At 43.9% G+C, this 20,651-nt stretch overlaps 1 protein-coding gene across 1 annotated transcript in view; it reads right to left on the minus strand.

Moving 5' to 3' along the window:
• The window catches only part of LOC119441873 (uncharacterized), a 47,995-nt gene extending 28,814 nt beyond the window's left edge, over positions 1-19,181 (minus strand). Inside the window, exons 1-6 of the mRNA XM_049661680.1 lie at positions 18,798-19,181; positions 15,392-15,445; positions 15,245-15,319; positions 12,086-12,174; positions 9,636-9,745; positions 7,007-7,049 (exon numbers count right to left, since the gene is read on the minus strand). Of these exons, the coding sequence (XP_049517637.1) occupies positions 7,007-7,049; positions 9,636-9,745; positions 12,086-12,174; positions 15,245-15,319; positions 15,392-15,445; positions 18,798-18,868 (442 nt within the window). The 5' untranslated portion in view covers positions 18,869-19,181. The remainder of the gene's footprint in view (positions 1-7,006; positions 7,050-9,635; positions 9,746-12,085; positions 12,175-15,244; positions 15,320-15,391; positions 15,446-18,797) is intronic.
• Positions 19,182-20,651: the final 1,470 nt, after the last annotated feature.

Here is a 20,651-nt window from a genome sequence, read left to right on the forward strand (position 1 = left end):
GTCATCTCGTGACTGATTAGCTCTCGCAGCGGCGATTGAGGCCTCGCGACTTCCTTCGCAGCACGTCTGCGGCGCGCGCCATCATTTCCGACACGCTTTGCACTACCGCGCGCACATCCCGATAATTTTTTCGCCAGTAAGCTCACAGCCAACGTATCGCACGTCCATCGTGATGTAGCCGGTGCGCTTCATCCTCGACAGCTTTGCCCCGAGTCAAACCGAAACAACTGCTTGTCGCAACCGCGGCCGCTATCGACACGATTATGAACGGCGACTTTGCCCACGATAGCGGCAAAAACGCCCGCGTCATGCCGCGAGCGGCAACGCATCATGACGCGCGCGGCAAAAGCGGCAGGAATCGGGGGTTTTACGGCTTGCCGAGGGTGCCGAGAGCGACGAGGGTGACGTCACGGAGCCAATGGCAACCGGACCTCCGCCGTTCCGCGCCGGGTTATCAATCGACGATTGTCGTCTCTCGCGGTTCTATCGAGGGATTTCTGGACGCTGTCCGATCGCACCCTTTTCGCTCACGGTGATTCCGCGTTCCGAGAGCGCGCGAGATCATATCGCGCTGCCGCGCGGCGAGACGCGATAGCCACGGTGGACTTCGCGGCAAGGCGCTGACGCGCGGCAACTTGCCGCTAGTGCGACCATACCCGGCCGACGCACGCACCGAGTCAGAACGAAACTACCGTTCCCTGCAACAACTTCAGACGAAATCGCGGTCGCTGTCTATGCGATCATGGATGGCCACTAGCAGTAGCGCACCCAGTATCTCTGCCAGAGGGTTGACAGCTTGTCAATACCATCTAAACAGCACTAATTTGGATTTCTTCACGGGAAATTAATTGTCAAAAAAATGCGCTTTTTGCGAGTGTGCAGACGATTGCGCGCCTTACATCTTAGTTGCAGCACTCAAATGCGTAAGGAAAGAAAAGGGGTTAAACAAAAGGGGGGGTAAAGTCGGCCTCAGGGGGGGGGGGTGCAACCCCCCCCCCCCCCCCCCCCCGTCGTTGCGCCACTGGCCACTAGGCAGCTCTTTAGGCACGCGGCCGACGTGCGCATTGAGTCAAAACGAAACTAAACGAAACCGCTGCGAAAGAAACCGCGGCAGCTATCGACGCGATGATGGGTGGCGACTATGAAATCCCGCGGCCAACGCGTTGTTATGCGCGGCGGTAAACGCAATAAAGGCACAAATAGGCACGAAGCGTTGCGTCGTTGCTGTCATTCACGCACGATTTCCGCTGCTGACTATGGCCATGCGGACTCCGCCGCTTCGTTTCGGTTGTGCGCTAGCGCCGTTTCTGCTCTTCTGCGTCGCACATTTCAAGCTCTTTAATGCAAAAACATATAGCCTTCGAGATTTATGGTTGATGTATGGTAGCCATGACGTGAAGCAAAGCCTCCGAGATTTGCACCGACCGTCCGTGGCTTTTGGCTGCCTATTCGGGACCGCTGAATAATTCAAAAATATTGAATCCATGAATTCGAATCGAAGCGAATAACGAACATAGAATTATTCAATGAAATATTCGACAATACCCTATATTCGCCCATCCCTAGAGTAATTTTCCCTGATAGAGGCACAAATTCCCTGAGTTTTCCCTGAGTTTTTCCAGAATATTCAAAATCCCTGAGAATTCCCTGTTTTCCCGGTTTTCCCGGTTGGTAGACACCCTGTAAGTATTCATTGAAGAGTTTTGTTTTTGCAATGTCATTGTGGATCAAGTTACCATCATTGTTAAGTGGTGGGATCGATACTGCATCTTTGCCATTCAATTTGATAAGCTGCCAGAGTTGTTTTGGGCACCTCTGTATCGTTGAATGAAAAGACTCAAAGAATTTGTTTTATCTTCGAAACACTTCTCATGTGTTTAGTTATTTGCTTAAGTTTTTTGCTCAAGTGTAACGAAGGCGCTTTCTCGTATGCAGCGTAAGCAGTCGCTCTTCTTGTGGCGATTCTGCGCACTTCATTGTACACCACGGCTTAGATCTGCTGCGTTGCGCCGTCATTATTCAAGATGGCACATATCGGTCGCATAACTCGAGAATTTTATTTTTGAATACGCTCCACAATGTGTGCACATTCTCGGTTTCCGCTAAAGTTTCAAAGACATCGTAATATGCATCTAAGGAGAGCGCTATATCATTTGAATGCACTTTCTAATAGCTATAATTCCGCCGCCGAGCACAATTTGCAATTTTTTCGTACTGCAGATTTACCTCGCAAGGAACAAAATCATGACCACTAATGCCTGGGAGTAATACAGGAGACTTCGCAGCCGTGGCAGCGTTTGTGAATAACAGATCTCAAATATTAGTGCCACGTGTAGGCTGCAGAACCATTTGTGTCAGCGCTTAAGAGCAGTATATTGCCATAATTGTGCTGGTTAACGCACTCTGAACACTCGAACTAGGGCCCTGGTGTACCCAATTAACCTCTGGAAGGTCAATATCGCCACCTATTATTATGTAGTCTGTTTGCACAGTCTCAATTGCATCACTCAGCTCATGCAAAATACTAGCTGGGCTACTCGGTAGGCGGTACAGTAAAACCTCGTTAATTTAACCCTCGTTAATTTGGAAAATCGGATAATTCGGACTCGTCCTCTGGCTCCGGCCGGCGTATGCATTGTTCAGTGCAATCAAACTCTTGTTAATTCGGACATATTAGCCGCACGTCGGTTAATTCGGACAACTTTCGAAGCTCGGCGAGTGAGAAGCACCGCAAACATGCGACGCAAAAGAGCAAAAATGGCACTAGCGTCCAGCCAAAACGAAGGGGCGGCGTCCGCATCGCCATAGTCGTAGCGAAAATAGTACGTGAATGACAGCAACGCCGGAACCCTTCGTGCCTATTTGTGTCTTTAAAACCTTTATTCCTGCATTACCGCCGCGCATAACACCGCGTTTCCCGCAGGCTTTCATAACTGCATAGTCGTCATTCCATGATCACGTCGATAGCAGCCGCTGTTTCTTTCGCAGTGGTTGCAGCAAACAGTTTCGTTTTGACTCAGTACGTGTGTCGGCCGTGTGCCTAAAAACTGCATAGTCGCCATCCATGATCATATCGATAGCAACCGCGGTGTTGTCCGCAGTTGTTGCAGCGAACGGCAGTTCCGTTCTGACTCGGTGTGTGCATTGGCCGTAGGTCTTCAGCACCGTAGTCGCCGTCCATAATCGCGTCGATAGCGGCCACGGTTTTCTCCGCAACAGTTGTTTCGTTTTTGCTCGGTGCAAAGCTGTCGAGTATGAGGAGCACCGGCTACATCGCGATGGGCGTCTGATCTGTTGGCAATCACCTCACTGGCAAAAAGATAATTGGGATGATTGCGCGGCAGTGCAAAGTGTGTCGCAAACGAAGGCAAGCACCGTGGCCGTGCTGCGAAGTCGCAAGGCCTCGATCGCCACTGCGAGAGCCAATGAGTAACGAGATCACGAAAATTGCAGCTTCCACTCTGCTTTTGTGCAAAATAGCAACAGGATTTGCTCGTTCATTCACTAAATAAAAGCTTGTTTTGTAGTCAGCATTTGCTCATTGTTTTCTGGATACCCTCGATAATTTGTTATTCGGTTAATTCGGACATATCTTTCGGTCTCGTGAAATCCGAATTAACGAGGTTTTACTGTAAAACGAATACAAAGAAACAGTTTTGACGTTTTCAAGCCTAATGATAGCCCAGACTGCCTCACTGTGGCCAACGTTTATTTCAAGCACCCTAGAGTAAGTCACCTCGTCGATTAGTATAACGCCTTCTCCACGACAGTTTCAGTCCTTCCGGTAACAAATATAGTTTTTGGGGAAACATTCCGTATCGCTAACAGTTTCAACAAGCCAAGATTCAGATCCTTTAAAAATTTCCCATGTGAGCCAATTTCATTTGACTGCTTTTGGTTGCTTACCTGAGTAAGGTTCGCAGGCTTATCCTTACAGAGCTTAGGATTTTCAGTTTTAACCGAAAGAGACCAAATAAGGCATGCATCATTTTATTTTACAGAATTCGATTCTAACTGAAAAAGGCCAGTGAAAGCAAATTTACCAGAGATCTATGACTGGGATCAGCATGCAGCTGCAAGCAGATACAGTCAAAAGAGTGGAATTTCGGGCCAGTTGGTGGTGCACATTTGAGTATGGTGAAGTGCAAAAGATGGGACAAAGTGAGGCGAAGTGTCCCGTCCATCTCGCCTCACTTTGGCCCATCTTTTGCCATTTCACCGTACTCAAAAAGATACAGTGAACTTCCAATAATGTGATTTTGACCAGAACAACAAAACTGACCAAATTATCTGGTGGGTCAAGTTAAACAAAAGGCAGAAAAGACACCAAAACACACAAATGATTCATTTGGCAGTATTTGCGCGATTCTAACATGCCTTTGAATCGAACATGCACCCACTTTCTATGCTTTCAAAGTAGAAAACTTACCGTATTTATTCAAATCTAGGACGATACTTTTTTTTTTCAAATAATCATATAGAAAACTCCACGGTCGGCTTAGATTCGAGGATTTTAAAAAAGCGTGCCAGTGTTTAACTGAAATTATTAAATATGGTGAATAGCTAGCACAATCTCGAAAAGTCAGTATCGCTGCAGCTGCTAGCCGCACCAGTAGCCAACTGAAGTACACGAGTGACATCGCCATTTTGACCTGTGTCGTATCGGTAGTATCGGCATCTGCGTGCGGCGTGGCATTATCATAATGGCACCAAACAGGTGATGCCTGTTTGCTACTTTACTAGCTCATCATGTGATGCTTGCATTTCCCCGGAATGCCAAAAACGTGTAGCAACTTGTTGCAACTAGCTTAGCATGTAAAATGTCTTGGCTTTTGGATGAGCTTTCGTAGTTGAAGACTGAAAATGGTGTGTCATCGACATGCCACGATGATGATGATGATGATAGTTTATGAATTTTATTGGCGCAAGGAACATGCTGCGGGAGAATTACTTCTGTCACTATCTTGTGACAGCAATGGAGATACTAATGCTGCCTCAGTAGGCTCAGACGGTAGATTGTTGCAAACATGTTTCTGGCTGGTTTCATATTTGGTTGCACTGCACAAGGCAATTTTCAGACCAAATTTCTTGTTTAAATTACAAAAAAAAAGAACAGGCTCGCATTAGAATCGGGCAAATACTGCAATCAATCAATCATAGTGAAATCAATCAATCATAGTGCTTGAAAGTCTTCCTAGTGGGGGGTCATCATTAGGATATGGCACATGTGTGATGACAAGTACAGTTTGAATTACCCAGAGAAGGCCGATTTCCTCAAAAAGCTAAAGTTCAGGCAAATGAATATGCATGGGCGGCCAGCCAGCACGTTCGGTTGGGATTGAACTAACTGAAAAACATAATTAGGCTGAGTTGAACTAACGTACCAAACAGTACATGCGGTCTGATGCAAGGAGCCTGTCGAGGTCCACGTCACATGTCATCCTGCTGCCAAAGAGATCTCAACTTTTTTTTAGTTGGCCGGAATTTCTGGTGGTGTGCTCAGCCCAAAAAAATGGCAGCTGGACAAGGGGTTTGTGTTTGAGTTCCCGCATAACAGATTCATGTTTTCTCGTATATTTGAATTACAATCTGATGCCATCATGTCTGTAGGTTGTGTGTAATACTCCTGTCAAGCGGGCAAGTTAAGTGCACTTACGGAAAGTGTCACTTGGTTTAAGTGCACTTTGCCAAATCTAAACATAGCAAGCGGAGTGTCACTCGCAGAAGAGTGTACTCCGATCGAAGTGCGTTCACGGAACGCACTTTGCTGGCCAAGTGCCTAGCCTCGCCGCCAGCGGTTTCAATGGTACAAATTATAATGCATAAAAAAAGGACACAGAAGTTCATTTTAGTGGTTGAAAAGCTCTTGCGCACAATAATAGCCTAAAACGCGCTCATATTCTGTTCTAGCAGGATCAAATGCCGCCTCGTTTCAAGCCGCTATGTCGTTCTGGATTGGCTAGGCATTTTTTTTGGCCAGCATTGACTTGCCACACTCTTATAATAAAATATCTTTTCGTTTTTTGTTGAAAAAACATAGATTAAGTTTGTTTTCATTATAATACGACGTAAAGCAATCACTTTTTAGAAGCACTTTTCTTTTTAATCTACATCTTCACAAAACGCGCTCGTAGTCTGTCGCCTTTTCTTTTACTGTGAGTGCGCTCTGTTTCCCTAAGTGTCACTCAAGGTCCCGAAGTGCACTCCCCGTAAGTGCACTTAACTTGCCCGCTTGACAGGGGTATAAGTCGTACTGTACCAATTTTCTAAGGCATTTTACTTTCAGAAATTCAATTACTTAAAATTTACACCCTATTATGATAAGCACTTTCACCTATCTGTGTCAGAGCATGTGAGGCTTAGTGCTGTTGGAAGCGTACTGCACGCTTTTAATAGGTGATAATCCAAATAAGCCGCCGTTCCCTGCTGCAGACTGCACAAAGTGAGCATCCTGTTTCGCTCAAGCGGCAACGTATTCTGGCTAAGCACACCCACTTGATTTCATTTTGGAAACGCCACGCAGTAGAAAAATCACAATGCACATGTCAGTCCGGTCAGGCCTCACCAGCTCGACGTGAGTCAGCGTCTCATGCCGCAATGATTCGCGCCGAATGAGCATTTCCAAACTTACACAAAAATTCCCTGGCCAAAGAACCTGCTGACGCACACCGAATTCGAGGAATGTAAACGTAAGCTTGCCGAAGCCGCAAACACGACAACGTGCGTCTCGGGCCACTTGGGCCCCCACCAGCACAGCGCACATCAACATCTCGTGCTGCAATGATTCATGCAATGCTTTACTTTACGTAAATGTCATTGAGTCTACCAAATTTTTTAGTGACTTCGGATCGTACGTTTTCCTGGTTTTCCTCTGACTTTTTTTTATAATACATTTGAATGAGGTTCTAGTGCATTTACTTTGTTATGTTTGATCATTCGTTACATCCGTGTTCACTATATTGAAGTTCTGTATATACAATCAAAATGTGGGAAAAAAAGAACTTACCAGTATGCACGACAAATGCCCTTTTGGTCTTTGGACGTGAGACCTGATGGAAGAAGACAAGTGACCGTAGTATTTTGAAACTGACAGAGAATGTTGCCTTATTCCAAAGAAGTTGTAGAAACTGCATCACACATTTATCATTGATGAGATGACACTCAGCAAATACAAATATTGGGAAACACTTATAAAGTATTTAAAATCGGCACTAAAGTTGGTCTCGAAGCACCAGACCCGGTGCTTTCGACATTATCGTGATGTCATGACAAACCGCAAAATTTGCTGACATTGTGAATCAATAAGTCTAGGTATGATGACACTGCTCACAAAAGAATAAGGAAGAGCGCGCTGCACATTTTGGCTGCGCTCACGCTTGTCAACCATATTGATCGCAAGAACAGAGACAGCCAATTTATCCTGACATCATGACGCATCCAAGTCTTGGGTACCAAAACCTAAACTGGATTTAGAAACAAGTATTATATTATTGACGGTGCTCTCAAGCTTGCCAGCATTTTTACTAGGGTTTAGAGATATTGCACTATAATTTATTATAGAAAGAAGACAAGAAAAAAAAGTTGAAAATGTGTCAGCACTCCTGACACTTCATATTCAGACTGACACTTCATATTCACAGCAACAAGTAGAAAATGAAAAAGTGTCTGTCACGCAGTACATGAATACAAAAGATCTTAAAGGGACACTAAAGGACACTAAAATAAAAAGTCAAGCTAAAGTGATAGAGCAATGCTCTAGAATGTCTAGGGCGTCAACATAATCGCGAACAGAGCTTTAGTAATCGAGAAATTGAGGTAAATGCAGGACACGATGAGAGACTCCCCAGGGACATTCCGGTACTTACCCGATCACGAAGGCACTCCTAAAAAAAATATGTCACTATTACTCAACCACTCATATTAAAAAGATTATTTCGTTCGATTATAAGACCGAAGAAAATGCTACTTGTCTATTTCTATTAGATTCTTAGAAAAATTACGTTTTTGGTGTTACACTTGATAACGATGCGGGCGGTCAAAAGACTTCGTTTTCGCTCGACTCTGCGTCGCGCTCGCTTTCGAGTTTCAGAAGTTTCGTTATTGTGTAGTACTGCGCTGGTGTTGCTGGCTCGCTAAACTCGCACTTGAATTTGCTAGCAGCTTGAGAGTCGCAACGGCACGTCCAGACGGTGACCAGCTTCGTCGTCCGACGTCCTCGCTGCTTTCGCGCTCGGTAGAGCCGGTGTCGAGGCCCCCGTCATAATAGGCAACGACGGCGGCAGCGCGAGCCCTCAGCTGCATGTAACGCTCATCGGAGCTTAAGTCGCTAAAATCGAGCCCAGCATCGCGAGCCAATGTGTCGTTGTCAGGGTCGTCAACAAGTTGGTCCATTGTGACGAGCGTCGACGATCACCGTGTTCACAATTCGGCGCGCGCTTTACCTTCCGCTTTCGCACTGCCGTCGGCTCTATCTTGGCTCTGTTTCTGGCCGCACGTTTGCGCTTTCCTAAAAAAAAGCCATAGCGCCGTCTGCAGACGCCGTTTTACTCACCGGCGGCACAACGTCACTGGGCCTCTTCGATTATCCGTCTCTGACAGTCCCGGACTGTCCGAGAAGCTGCACACGCAACGCTCATCGGCTGAAAACACTGCCTCGGGCAGTCCGGGACTGTCAGGCACGTATAATCGGAGAGGCCCACTATATGGCCATGATGTTACCATTCCTCACTCGGGCGGGCGATTTGAATTGCACTACAGGTATGTGGACGCTTCAGACGCAATTTTCTCTTAAAATAACTCTTTTCTTGGCACGAAACAAGCGTTTCAAGGTTTCTGGTATGGTACTTTAACAGTCCATGTTGAAATAATATTTGCCTTTAGTGTCCCTTTAAACATTGAAACAGCATGCACTTGCCTGCCATGGACAATTTCCCCCAACATACAATACTACCAATACTGAAGTTCATATTCACAGCAACAAGCAGAAAATGAAAAAGTGCCTGCCACACAGTACATGAATACAAAAGATCTTAAACACTGAAACAGCATGTCATGCCATGGACAATTTCCCTCGACATACAATACTGCCAATACTGGAGAAAAAAGAAAAAGCAAGACAAACTTTTCTAATCGAATCGAATTATGGGCCTTTGACTTATAAACCAACCCATGAGTTGTGAGAGATGCCATAGTTGGGGGTTTCGAATCATTTCAACCACCTGGGGTTATAAATTTATGCACATCTAAGTACCATCTAAATCATAAAGCTAAGCCCACAAGTGTTTTTGCATTCCACCCCCACTGAAATGCAGCTGCCAAGGCCGAGAATTTAACCCCTGACCAGATGTGAAACTGCATATCGTCACACCGTGGCAAGAGAGCTTTAAATGCCTCTTTTAACAAATCCAAGTTTTGAAGACTAAACTTTAAAGTTTCATTCTCAAGAACAATGATTTTGTGAAATGAATAACAAACTATGAAGTGGAGCTACTGAGTGCCAGCGAAAATGGTCAGTACCTGTAAATATGCTTACAGCTTAGTAACGTCATCTCATGCGGAGTCCACTCTATTTGCAAAACATAAGTTTCATGCATGCCATACACACAGCTGGGGAACTGAACCAAAGGGAAACTCACAAAAGTCAGAGAACTCTTGCACGATGTCACCGCTTTTTGGACAGATGAATTGACTGAACGCTGCTCCAGCGATGTGTCCGCCAATTCTAGCTGGCCCTTTGGTGATGTCACTGAAGATGCAAAAAAGAATAGCACAGTGGGTTCACGGCCCGCTATATTTTTTCAAAAGTATTATTTAAAACTCCAGTGCAAATCGCATGAAAGGAATTACATTTATTGAACAACTGGTACCCAACGAGACGATACCTGCTCCCTTTTTTAAGTGACACAAGAATGGTCAAAAATGTTTTAACTGGCCTTCTTCCCTTTCCCTTCACACCATACTGACTGACTTGCTTCCTGGAACAGGACATTGGACATGGAAGACATAATAGAGAGTTTTAGAATAGGGGACCCTAAAGTTCGGACCCCAAAGAGGTCTATAGCGTTAGCGTTGGGGAATGCAGGAGTGAAGAGTTTTAGAATATGGCTTTGCGTTTGCAGATAGCGTGTTGCGCTTGCAGCGCCACTACGGCATCAAGGAAAAGCTGTTATAAATATCAAAATAAAATATACCATTTTATGATAAGAAAAGTAATTTTAAACTTTTCTGTTTTCAGATTTAATTACAATTTAGAAGTTATTCTATTAGCAGCAAGCAACTTGTTGCACTTAGTCTTGAGTAACCGACTTTACGTGCCTTCACAGGCCAAGTTAATCCGTGTTAGGCCTACAAGCCATGAAATCGACAATCGAATTCGGAATCAGCGGCGTCTGATGAATCAATCTTCATTACACACGTTAGTTAAGAGAAAGCGATAACCGCAGTCACTTATCCTAGCTTACGAACTTCACGCGTTACCACGAATCGAGCGCAGTTTGGTGCTCGGTTAGAGCTGTCACTTCGATGGGTGTTGCCATGTTTGTTGGCGCAAAGCTTTTGGGGCAGCTTTTGGGGCAGCTTTTGGGGCAGCTTTTGGGGCAGCTTTTGGGGCAGCTTTTGGGGCTCCCGCTAAATCAGTGAAATAGCGTACCTGACGCAAAACCCAAACGCACTTTGCGTCGCACGTATGCGCAGTGGCTTTGATGCTATTTCTTTCGGGCCCCTATTCCAAAACTCTCCAATAAGAAATTAGGGTTAACTCCGCAGGTGCAGAGAGCCAACTAAACTTTTGAGATGTCGCATTAACCTGAATTTATAATAATCTGAGTTCAAGTTATCACAAGTTGACCCAACACACAGGCAGAGGGCTGCATATATACAATATTTTACAGCGCTCTGTGGGACTCACCATAGCACGTTGAACTGCCTAGTGTTAAAGGCGAAACTTAGTTTGAAGAAAAAGTTAACAATTTACAGTAACAAAATCTCCCTTTGGCTAAATTGGTTATAAATGAGAATTTTGCTCTTTGGCCATTACAGGACAGTTGGCAGCAGAACCTGAAACACTTTTTGAACATAGTAAGAAAACATTGCCAATCTGTAAACAATGCTGCAGTGAGCACGTGAGCTAAATATTATTTTGCCACTGCATACAGCGGAAAGCATACAATCTCGCATAAATAGATTACTTGCTCTCTCCTGTGACTTTCCAAGGCTCCCGCTCTTTTTCTGCCATGTTAAATCAGTCATGATATTACAACCAGCGTGACAGCCCTTAGATGGCAGCCATTGGGCGATTGTTCATAGCCATGAATTACTATTGCAGATGCATGTGCACGTCTAACAGATATAGAAAACAGGGAAGTGGTGGTTGTTCGTGTATCCTATCTGCCCTATCATTTCTCTTTATGGCGTTTTTCACTGGTCAATCTGGAGCAGGATTTTTTGCTCCACGGCTGCGAATCCGAATTTCAGTGGTCGAGCTGGAGCGGGTTTGCCCTTTCCACTGGTCGTTTCGGATCAACTTGCTCCCGCGCTGGATCGCTCTCACTTGCTCCGCTGCCGAGGCACGGATTCAGGAGGAAATAGGACAAGAAGCATACGTCACTTCAGCTCGCTGGGGGCCATGGAAACATGCAGAGCGGAAGTCGATTTTTGTGACGCCTGTGCGCAGACTTCCAGTACAATCCAGCGCGGAGCATTTTTGCTCTCCACTGGCAGATTAGGGTTGGTGAATTGCGAGCACTCGCTCCAGGATTTCGGCGGCCGCTCCAGATCGACCAGTGAAAAACGCCATTAGTCAGACGCAACCTTGAAAGTGTGCCATAAGTACACCATGAAAAAAAGCAAAGGAGCAGTAGGCAGGGCACTGCATCACTTCTGCCTTGCCCAAGAACCGATGAGCCGAGGGGGAATGCGAAAAATAAGTATTGCACTCAATACACCATCATTCATATTAGGTTCTTTTAAAAAATTTCTTCATAAATATATTCACTTAAATCCGTTGGCATCCCGGCGTGTTTTTCAGGTTTCAAGAAAAGATTTTTTACTTCCCCTTTAACTATAAGCAGTAGCGTCCAACTCTCACCTTCCACACCTGCATCGTTCTTCACGGCACGTACCAGTTGCTTCACCTTATCAACGAGCTTGACTATGAGGTCACTCTGAGTGAGACTCCTGCAACAGCAAGGTTGAGGCATAGCTGCATAAGAAACTTGCAATAATTCACGCATGATAACAAAGAAGAAAAGGAAAGCAGGCAAAAACTAGCTATTATTTCTTTATGTGTACAAAAGAGAACAAAAGTTTGCAGAACAAAGGTGGGATAAAAAAAACTGGCAGTTTTGCCTGAAGGGCAAAACACTAAAAGAGCAATAGCAAGGTTTAGCGTTGCATACAAGCACAGCGCCCTGGTGGACACCGGCTGTCTCACAACACTGGTGTGATAAGGAACGCCCGCAGCAGCACTGCAAGCATTGCACCTTGATGGTGCACGAGATGAGATCGCCAAAAAACCAAGCGTTTGCCAGTGCCCAATGGTATGATTAGATAAATTCAGTTTGATGTCTACTGTCCATTACACACAGACCGGCGTGGTACGCTCACAGCTACTTAGGATTACCAAAAGTTAACAACTTCAATAAATACTTATGAGGCTTATGCAACAAAGCAGTGACAAGGGGGTAATGCACACCAACACTTAACAAAACGTGGTTCCCCAGTTTAGGTGCGCTGTAATCTGATAAGTAGTGAGAAAAGCAAGGCACCACGCATGCATAAGTAACTGCGGTGCCCGTATGCCGATTTAATTTGAGACACAACATGTCCCATAAATTTTAATAGATTGTGCAGCGAAGCACTTTCAAAGCTACCGTATGACTCAATTCCTTTTGGTGCACACAGAATACTGTACATGATGCAAATGACAGCGCTGATAAGTCTTCCGCACCCTGTGGCTGACCCTTAATGAAAAGTGCTATTCACTGGCACACTTAAGTGTACGAGTATAAATGCATTCTGTTCATAAAATAGAACTGAATTTGTTGTGAATAGCATTCTATTCACTTGCATGCACAGAACAGAATCTTCATAACTTGCACAATGTATTATTTGCATCACTTGCACCTCCATACATATCCTCACCACTTGCTCGCAGAAATAAAAAACAATGTAGGCATTGTAACACGTTAAACCAAAACCTTTCCCGATTCATTTAATCCCAGTGCATGCTGTGACTGGAACAGGCTTCCCTCTACCGTTGCCACAATTAGTGATGTTTCCGTTTCACTCTACCATTCATAATTTGTAAGACTAATGACCTAGCCTTATTTTGTGTTCTCTTTTCTGTCATGCTTTAAATGCTGTTATAAGGTTGCTGTTTTTGCTGCTGTTATAAATTGTAAAAATTGCTGAATTGTAAAACCACTCCCCTCTGTAATGAATTCCTTTACCTTGAGGGTAATAACAAATAAATTAATGAATCAATTAAATTAATTAAACTCTGAAGCCTTGCGTACCAGAACCACGATACCATTATGAGGCACACCGTAGTGGGGGACTCTGGATTAGTTCTGACCATGTGGAGTTCTTTAACGTGCACCCAACGCATGGCACATGAGTATTTTTACATTCCGCCTCCTCCAAACACAGCCACTGTGATCTTCTGCCGAGCAGTGCAACGCCATAGCCATTGAGCTACCCCAGTTGAGAATTGTGATGATGTTAAGTGATGAGAATTGTTCATTAACAATGTCTGAGACAACTTTGCTGCCATGGTCACAAATTTATAAATCTGCAGTAATACTAAAACACTTATGTAGTTTCTGCATGCTGGCTAAGTGTTTTAGAGCATTGGTCAAGTATTTATTTCAGCAATGGTGAATAGTGCCGAGAACATTTTACAATTCAACACTTTTGCATTTCTAGTAACCTTCTCAGTGTGCATGCAGCTAAAGGAAAGCATCAGCTACCTACCAGCAAAAACTAACCAAAGGTAATTAGACCGCAGCTATTTTTTCTCACTGCTATTAAGCAATGCCATGACAACACTAGAGGTTTATTAGAACATTGCTGAAATGAACGCTTGAAACGGGATGAATGGCATGTGTCGAACGTTTTCAACAAAAAGCCAAGGTAATTTAGGTATGAAAATATTAGTGTAGAAATTTTAGAAAAGCCTGCCCAAAGTGTGTTGGATCATCATAAGCCTTTCTTTTAGAGAAGTGACGATTTATTTGAGCTAACTTTACATACTTATTGATACTTGGCAAAACAGCGAAGAAAAAAATTTAACCGACGATTATGATACTCCCTAATGCGAAGGTTGAGCGCAGTTCTATACGTGGCGCGGACAATCGGTCTCGTGCGGCACGTTGCAAACAGAGTGAAGTGTGGCACGACTGCCTCTTGCCAATGCCTGCTAATCTGAAGATCACAAGAGCCAGCGCGTGGGTGCTGCATGGGCGCACTTCCCAGGAGCCACCACTGACAGACCTCCCAGAAGAGCAGTGCTTGGGCATTTTTGTCAAGCGTGCTTGTGGACGACACGCACTACTCTGGCGCCATCTCGCAGCCACGTCGCGCCACTGTTTTTTTTCTCACACTTTTCACCTCATGGTTCTGCCGCACCCTCCTCTCCACTTTCCTCCTCGCGCCTCTTCACTCTCGCCCCTGCTCGAACACTGAGCTGCACTCAGTGTTCGCCAGCTCAGTGTTCGCTCTCATCAAAAAAGTTCGCGCAGATTTTCATGCCTAAATTTTACCTATGAAAATTTTAACCATATAGATGCAATAACTAATAATATAGCTATGAAGCTCATTTCCTTTACAAATAGAACTGTTTGGACTTGCCTGCTCTTACGCTGCCAACAAACAACGAACGTCCCTTTATTCCTGAAACCCATGACAATTCTGTGTTCTAGTTAACTGAAGGCGACCATAATGATTATTTAGCTCCACAAAATGCCTTTGACGAGCCTCATAATGTTCCGGTTTCTATTCCTTCAATATTATCCACTTTGATGCTTAGTTTTTCTTGACATAATGTGGTTTGGCCTTTTTTTCATGCCCCTGATCTGTTTAAGACTGTGTAGCTTCCTTGGTTTCGCAAAGCCTTCTGCCTCATTGTTTTGCTTGACCATTTTTAGGCCCTCTGCAAGCATCACATGATCAGACCTATGTGTGTGTATAGCTGCTAGAACACTGTCAAGTGAATACACAGTAAATACAAAGAATGCCTTGCACGCACCTTTTTGTGACCACAGCTTTGCAAAGGGGACATGGAATCTTGTAGTTGTCCTGGAGGGCTTTTTCCAGACATAACCTAAAAAAAATAAAGCCAGCCATGTTACAACATTCTTACTTTACTCTGGAAACACTTTTTTGCAACACACACCTGCAGAATCGATGATGACAGCTCGTCGACAATGGATCCCGCAGAATTTCCAGGCTGCAAAAAGGTAACAAAATCAGGTATTTTGGGAAGCAAAACAAAGCATTAGGGCTGTTTTGCAAGGTCGATTCGTGAATGATATTTCAACTAAATGATAAATTTTTATGGTGCGAAGTTTAATGCCAAATAACCAAGATCTTACTCTTTGGTAAAAGAGTTACTCAAATTTACAAAACAAATACATATGTGACATGCATAGTACTTGTACATAAAACCATGTCAGTTGCCTATCCACTTGGAAAAAAAAAAAAAGCTGTAGAAAGAAGTATGACCACCCTCTAGCCGCTCGGCAGCAATAACAAGCTTTACTGAGCAGGTTTGCCTCTATACCTACCAGCTAAGGCTACAGGTGAGATATCAATATAGCAATGAGACATTAACTTTAATGAACAAAATGCACCTTCAAAGCTTTCAAGGCATGTTATCCATTCTTGTGGCTAATATATTAGCAAGACCATGACACGGAGGCACAAAACAGCAGCTTCAAGTGGGATAAGCAAGAAGTAATTTTAAACAGTCTGTGTCACTGACACATTTGCATCACTGAAGCCCCAAAAGTACAGCTTTCACTGCATATAACCTCCCTACTGGCCCAGGTGGCTAGGTTCAGAGAAAAATTAAGAATTAGTATTTTATATAATAAAGGGTTGGACCAACACCTGCCTGACAGGTAGCATGTTAAATGTTGCTGGGAACACTAACCGGGTCAAAACTTATTAACCTACCCAGATCCATTTGACCCTCTACTTTGCGTCGAAGAGGACGTTTGTTGAAAGAAACATTCAAGAGGCAACATTATAGATGACACTGAGGCATGTGACTCCTTTTATCCTTATAACAGTACAATGCTGAGCTTGCAATTATAAAAATTCAAGCAATAATCCTGCAGTTAAGCTTCCTTCACCGCAAATAGCTAGATTAGCCCAATACATGATGCTACTGTGATTGAAGACGCCCTGTACTTTTGAAACATGGTTACATTATTGACATCATTACTCTTTCCTCCTTCACCTGTTTCACTGATGCTATTGCCATCGCACTGTACTATATTGCAGTGTCACACTGTACAAGGCGAGAAGCACATCGGCAAGCACAGTGGAACTTCATTGATATGCTCTTGTTTGTCATATTTTCCGGACTCTTGCACTACGAAGCACTGGTCCCATTTACTTTTTATAGAGTCATGTGTATAAGCTTTCATTTATTATGTTTGTCTTCCCAGCTGTTTCTTTTTTATTTATTTTTTCAAGAACTGCAATAGCACACCTAAGTGGCATCGTCTATTAGTGGCGCCTACACTGAGCGCCGCATGCCACAGCTGAAAGCGGCCAATTTGCAGAAGCTGACACAGGTCGTACAATTACCGTGCTCAGATCATTGCTGATCTTAGTGCAGCTCACGAAATTGAAAGCAAAGTGGAGATGTATGAAGGCCACAAGGGGTTCCCCCACACCCACATTCGCTGACTCTGCCTCGTAACTTTCGATAATACACAAGGCTGCGCAATAACTGAAAAATAAAGTGCAAGTGCTTGAAAAGAGGCTGTATTATCAAAGATTCGACCCATGCATTAGATTAAAATTACAAGCTTCATTAAGTGTGACTCACAGCTACGACTGTTTCAAATAATTCAATCTAACCACCAGGCAACAATAACAAGCTTACATGAGTGGGTTATAAATAGTTTGTTTGCTTTCTATTCAACTTCAAACATTGTTTTCTGTCAGTCTTATCAGTAGTGCCTGCCGCAAGCGTTTTCAGACTATGCATTTCTTCCCTGTGGTTCCCTAAAACGCACTAATGGAGTTCCAGTAGTGCCACCAGTGGGACATAAAACAGTCGACAGTTGAGATGCAAGAAAAAAATTATAATAAATTCTAGGTTTTTGCGTGTCAAAACCATGATCTTATTATGAGGCTCGCTGTAATGGGGGACGCCAGAACAATTTTGACTGCTTGGGTTTCTTTAATGTTAGCCCAATGCAAGGTACAGAAACGTTTTTGCATTTCACCCCCACTGAAATGCCAGCCGCTGCGGCCGGGATGAGATGTGAGATGCAGCAAAGCATTGGGCACTAGTGCACTGCCGGTCTGGATGTTAATTTACTGTTCAGATGCAATATTCAGAGCTTCAAATACTGCAAACACTGCTGCATGGGTGACCAGCTGCATGCTTACGTGAAAGAGTGATAAAGAGACAGCAGAGGCACACTGAATTTAAAAAAATGTGTAATGCAAACAAAGCAACTATGTTGGGCTTGACACTCTTGCTGCGAATACAGTATTCTGTTTTCCTGTAGTTCATTTTGCAATAAGGTGTTAAACAAGTCTTTGTGCGTGTTGTACCCTTATGGCCTATCAGGTTGTACAGAAATTGCAACACCAACAACCTTCAACATGGTGAACAGCAATGACTGGGAGAAGTAAATAGGACATATGTGCCGACTATCAATTGAATTTAATTCAGGGTCGTACTACTCCTGAATTTTATTAAGCATCATGTACAGTCGTACAGTGTTTTTTATTCCTCCCGTAGGCCACAATCTGTCATTCATTTTTGGAAATATTGCGTTCTGTGCCTCTTGATCATGCAAGCATGCAGGAGAAGATGTAACAAAATTAATGGTACACGTCCCATCATCATTATGTTCGTGCAACACAGTTCTCGAGTGCACTAACGTTAGATCGGTCTCTCCTGCGAGGCATTGCGCTGCTCATTATGTTCCGTAAAAGTGAAAGAAGCCGGTTGAGTATTATTGTGTTTTTTTAAAGATATGTTGAACACAGAACAAATCTGGTGATTTGACAAATACATTCCCATAGGCTTGAATAGCACACGAGCTTATTCGGCCATTACTTGAATAACTTCTATACCTGCTATTGCTAATATTAGCCTGCTCTCTCAAGACCAAACTAGAACTTACAACATATCAAATATTCAAGTTCCATATGACCGGAAGGCATGAGTCTAAACAAAGCTAGGCCAAACACTCGTTCGGAAAAAATGACAGACCAACACGAAACACTCTTTAAGGAGGTGCGCGCAAAAGGGTTTTATGCAATTCTGAGCAGCAAATTTAACGATTTGAGATCGACTTCTGTTAGTTGTACGGTTCAGGTAAGCGTCTGCGCTCCCTCGCTATCTGCAAAACCTGGTAGGATAGTTGAGCATTATCAAATGTCACCCAATTGTTTCCATCACAAGACCACAATTGCAAACGAACGAACTACAACAAGAACTATGAATGCTAAATTTCCATCACAGAAGCATCCGTTACTTTTCAGGTGCTATGATACGAACGCAAATGCTAAACAAGGTTGTCTCACACATCAACATTCAAGCTGCTTACCAAATTGGGCACTCGAGAGACTTCACGAGCTGGAGTACAGTATCCTTGACGTCTTCCTGGAACTTATGCATAGTTGTAACAATGAATGAGGCAGCAACTTTCACGACAATATTTCTTGAGGGAGGATTGCCATTATCTATGGCGTCACGGTGAAGCAGCGTCTCCAACGTCTTCGTTATGGTGGTGTTGGACCAGCCGGCATTCAACCTTCACTCACAGCAGCAAGCTGTTCAGAGCCTACGCAGCACAACACAACCGCTATACTCACGCGGCAAAGCGAATATATCCATCCAAATAACACAGTTTAAGCCAAAAACAAGCACCAAGCACACAGAGACGCCAGCGTTGTGCTTACCGCCAAATGAGCTTCCCGCAATTTCCCAATTTTTTCCGCGCGGAATAGATCATGGTTGCTAGTTCATACAGGGGCGTGCGCTTTTTCTCCAAAAATGATTGAAAAAAGGTTTTGCGCTTACCGCTGCTCTGTTCTTCCTCAAAATTTGTAATATAATCGCATTTTATGGACACAATTGTGCAACACATTTACTACTGCTGTTTGTCCAGAAAAACAGTGAATCTGCCTTTTTCAGCGCCTCTTAAGAGAACCTGAGACTCTAACGCTGGGAGAAGGCTAAAAGTTAATCTCGGAGGCCATGCTTTGCTGAATTGCAAACGCCGAAGGTGACACAACCGGTACGTTTTATATTTTATATATGTTTATACTGCTACAAAAGTTTAGCACAAACAGAACAGTGGTAAGAGTAAACACATTTTTCTACTGTTTTAGGAGAAAAAAGTACGTCTTGGTGGGTGATGTTCCAAACATGGTGACTATGACGCGCTGTGGCACCTCGATGGTGAGATACCGATGGTTTGGCGTTAGTCAGCGCCCAATTAAATGTTTTATAACGTTAGCTTGACGCTTTGACCGTTATACTCCGACCACTGACAAAAAAAGACCATTCGGCTCCTGCACTAGGTAAAAGTGCGGCCATCGAGATATACTTAGCATTGCTTTGTTCCTGCTCAAATTTCGCAGCGTCATCACATGTAATAATCCGGAGCACTGTTACTTGCCTGATGTGTCAGGAAAAAATGCGAAGTTGCCCTTTCTCGAGTCCCACTTAATTGTTACCCGTCAATATCAGGGGGTCATGCTTTGCCGTTACTCCAGACTCCCGAACGCCAGCGCAAAACGTCATAGTCACCATGTTTAGAGCATGTTATTGTGAGGGGCACAGACTTAGCATTTATTTCTTGAAAAACAATCAAAGTAACAGCACCATTTGTCATATTGAATGATCCGAACAGTAAAAAGCGATGTTTCTGCGAAATTTGAGCAGTAACAAAGCAATGCTAAGCGCGTCTTTTTTTTTTTTTTTTTTTTCAACTTCTTGCTGCGCACTGATAACGCAGCAAGTTAATTATTTTAGATAATTGCCGGCGTTTTTCAGTGCCGAGGAGATATCGCTGTTATAAAAAGTTAGACGAAGGAAATAAGTATGGTTTTAACAACACCTCACTGTGGGTATGCGCCAGAATAATTCGGCACAACAGCAAAAAGTTCGGCAGGTGTTGCACTCCTGTAACATAAGCAGGCGAAAGCCTGCTGCACATTTGGTAATACATAAAGTTATGCAATCGGGGTTAGACTTCTTTGTAAGACATAACGAGCCGTAATGGGAAGTACACGTGTGGCACTAAGGCGACCTCCTGAACACCACATATGAACACTTAACGTAGTACCTAAAGTGCAGCATGTTAGTGCACGCACTATAGGCCACACCTTTAAGGGCCGTTTATAGTCCGACGTAACGCGAGCGCGCGCGCACGCTACGTCACGTTGGCGAAAAC

This window comes from Dermacentor silvarum, chromosome 2, assembly GCF_013339745.2.
Source record: "Dermacentor silvarum isolate Dsil-2018 chromosome 2, BIME_Dsil_1.4, whole genome shotgun sequence".
NCBI classification, from domain to species: domain Eukaryota; kingdom Metazoa; phylum Arthropoda; class Arachnida; order Ixodida; family Ixodidae; genus Dermacentor; species Dermacentor silvarum.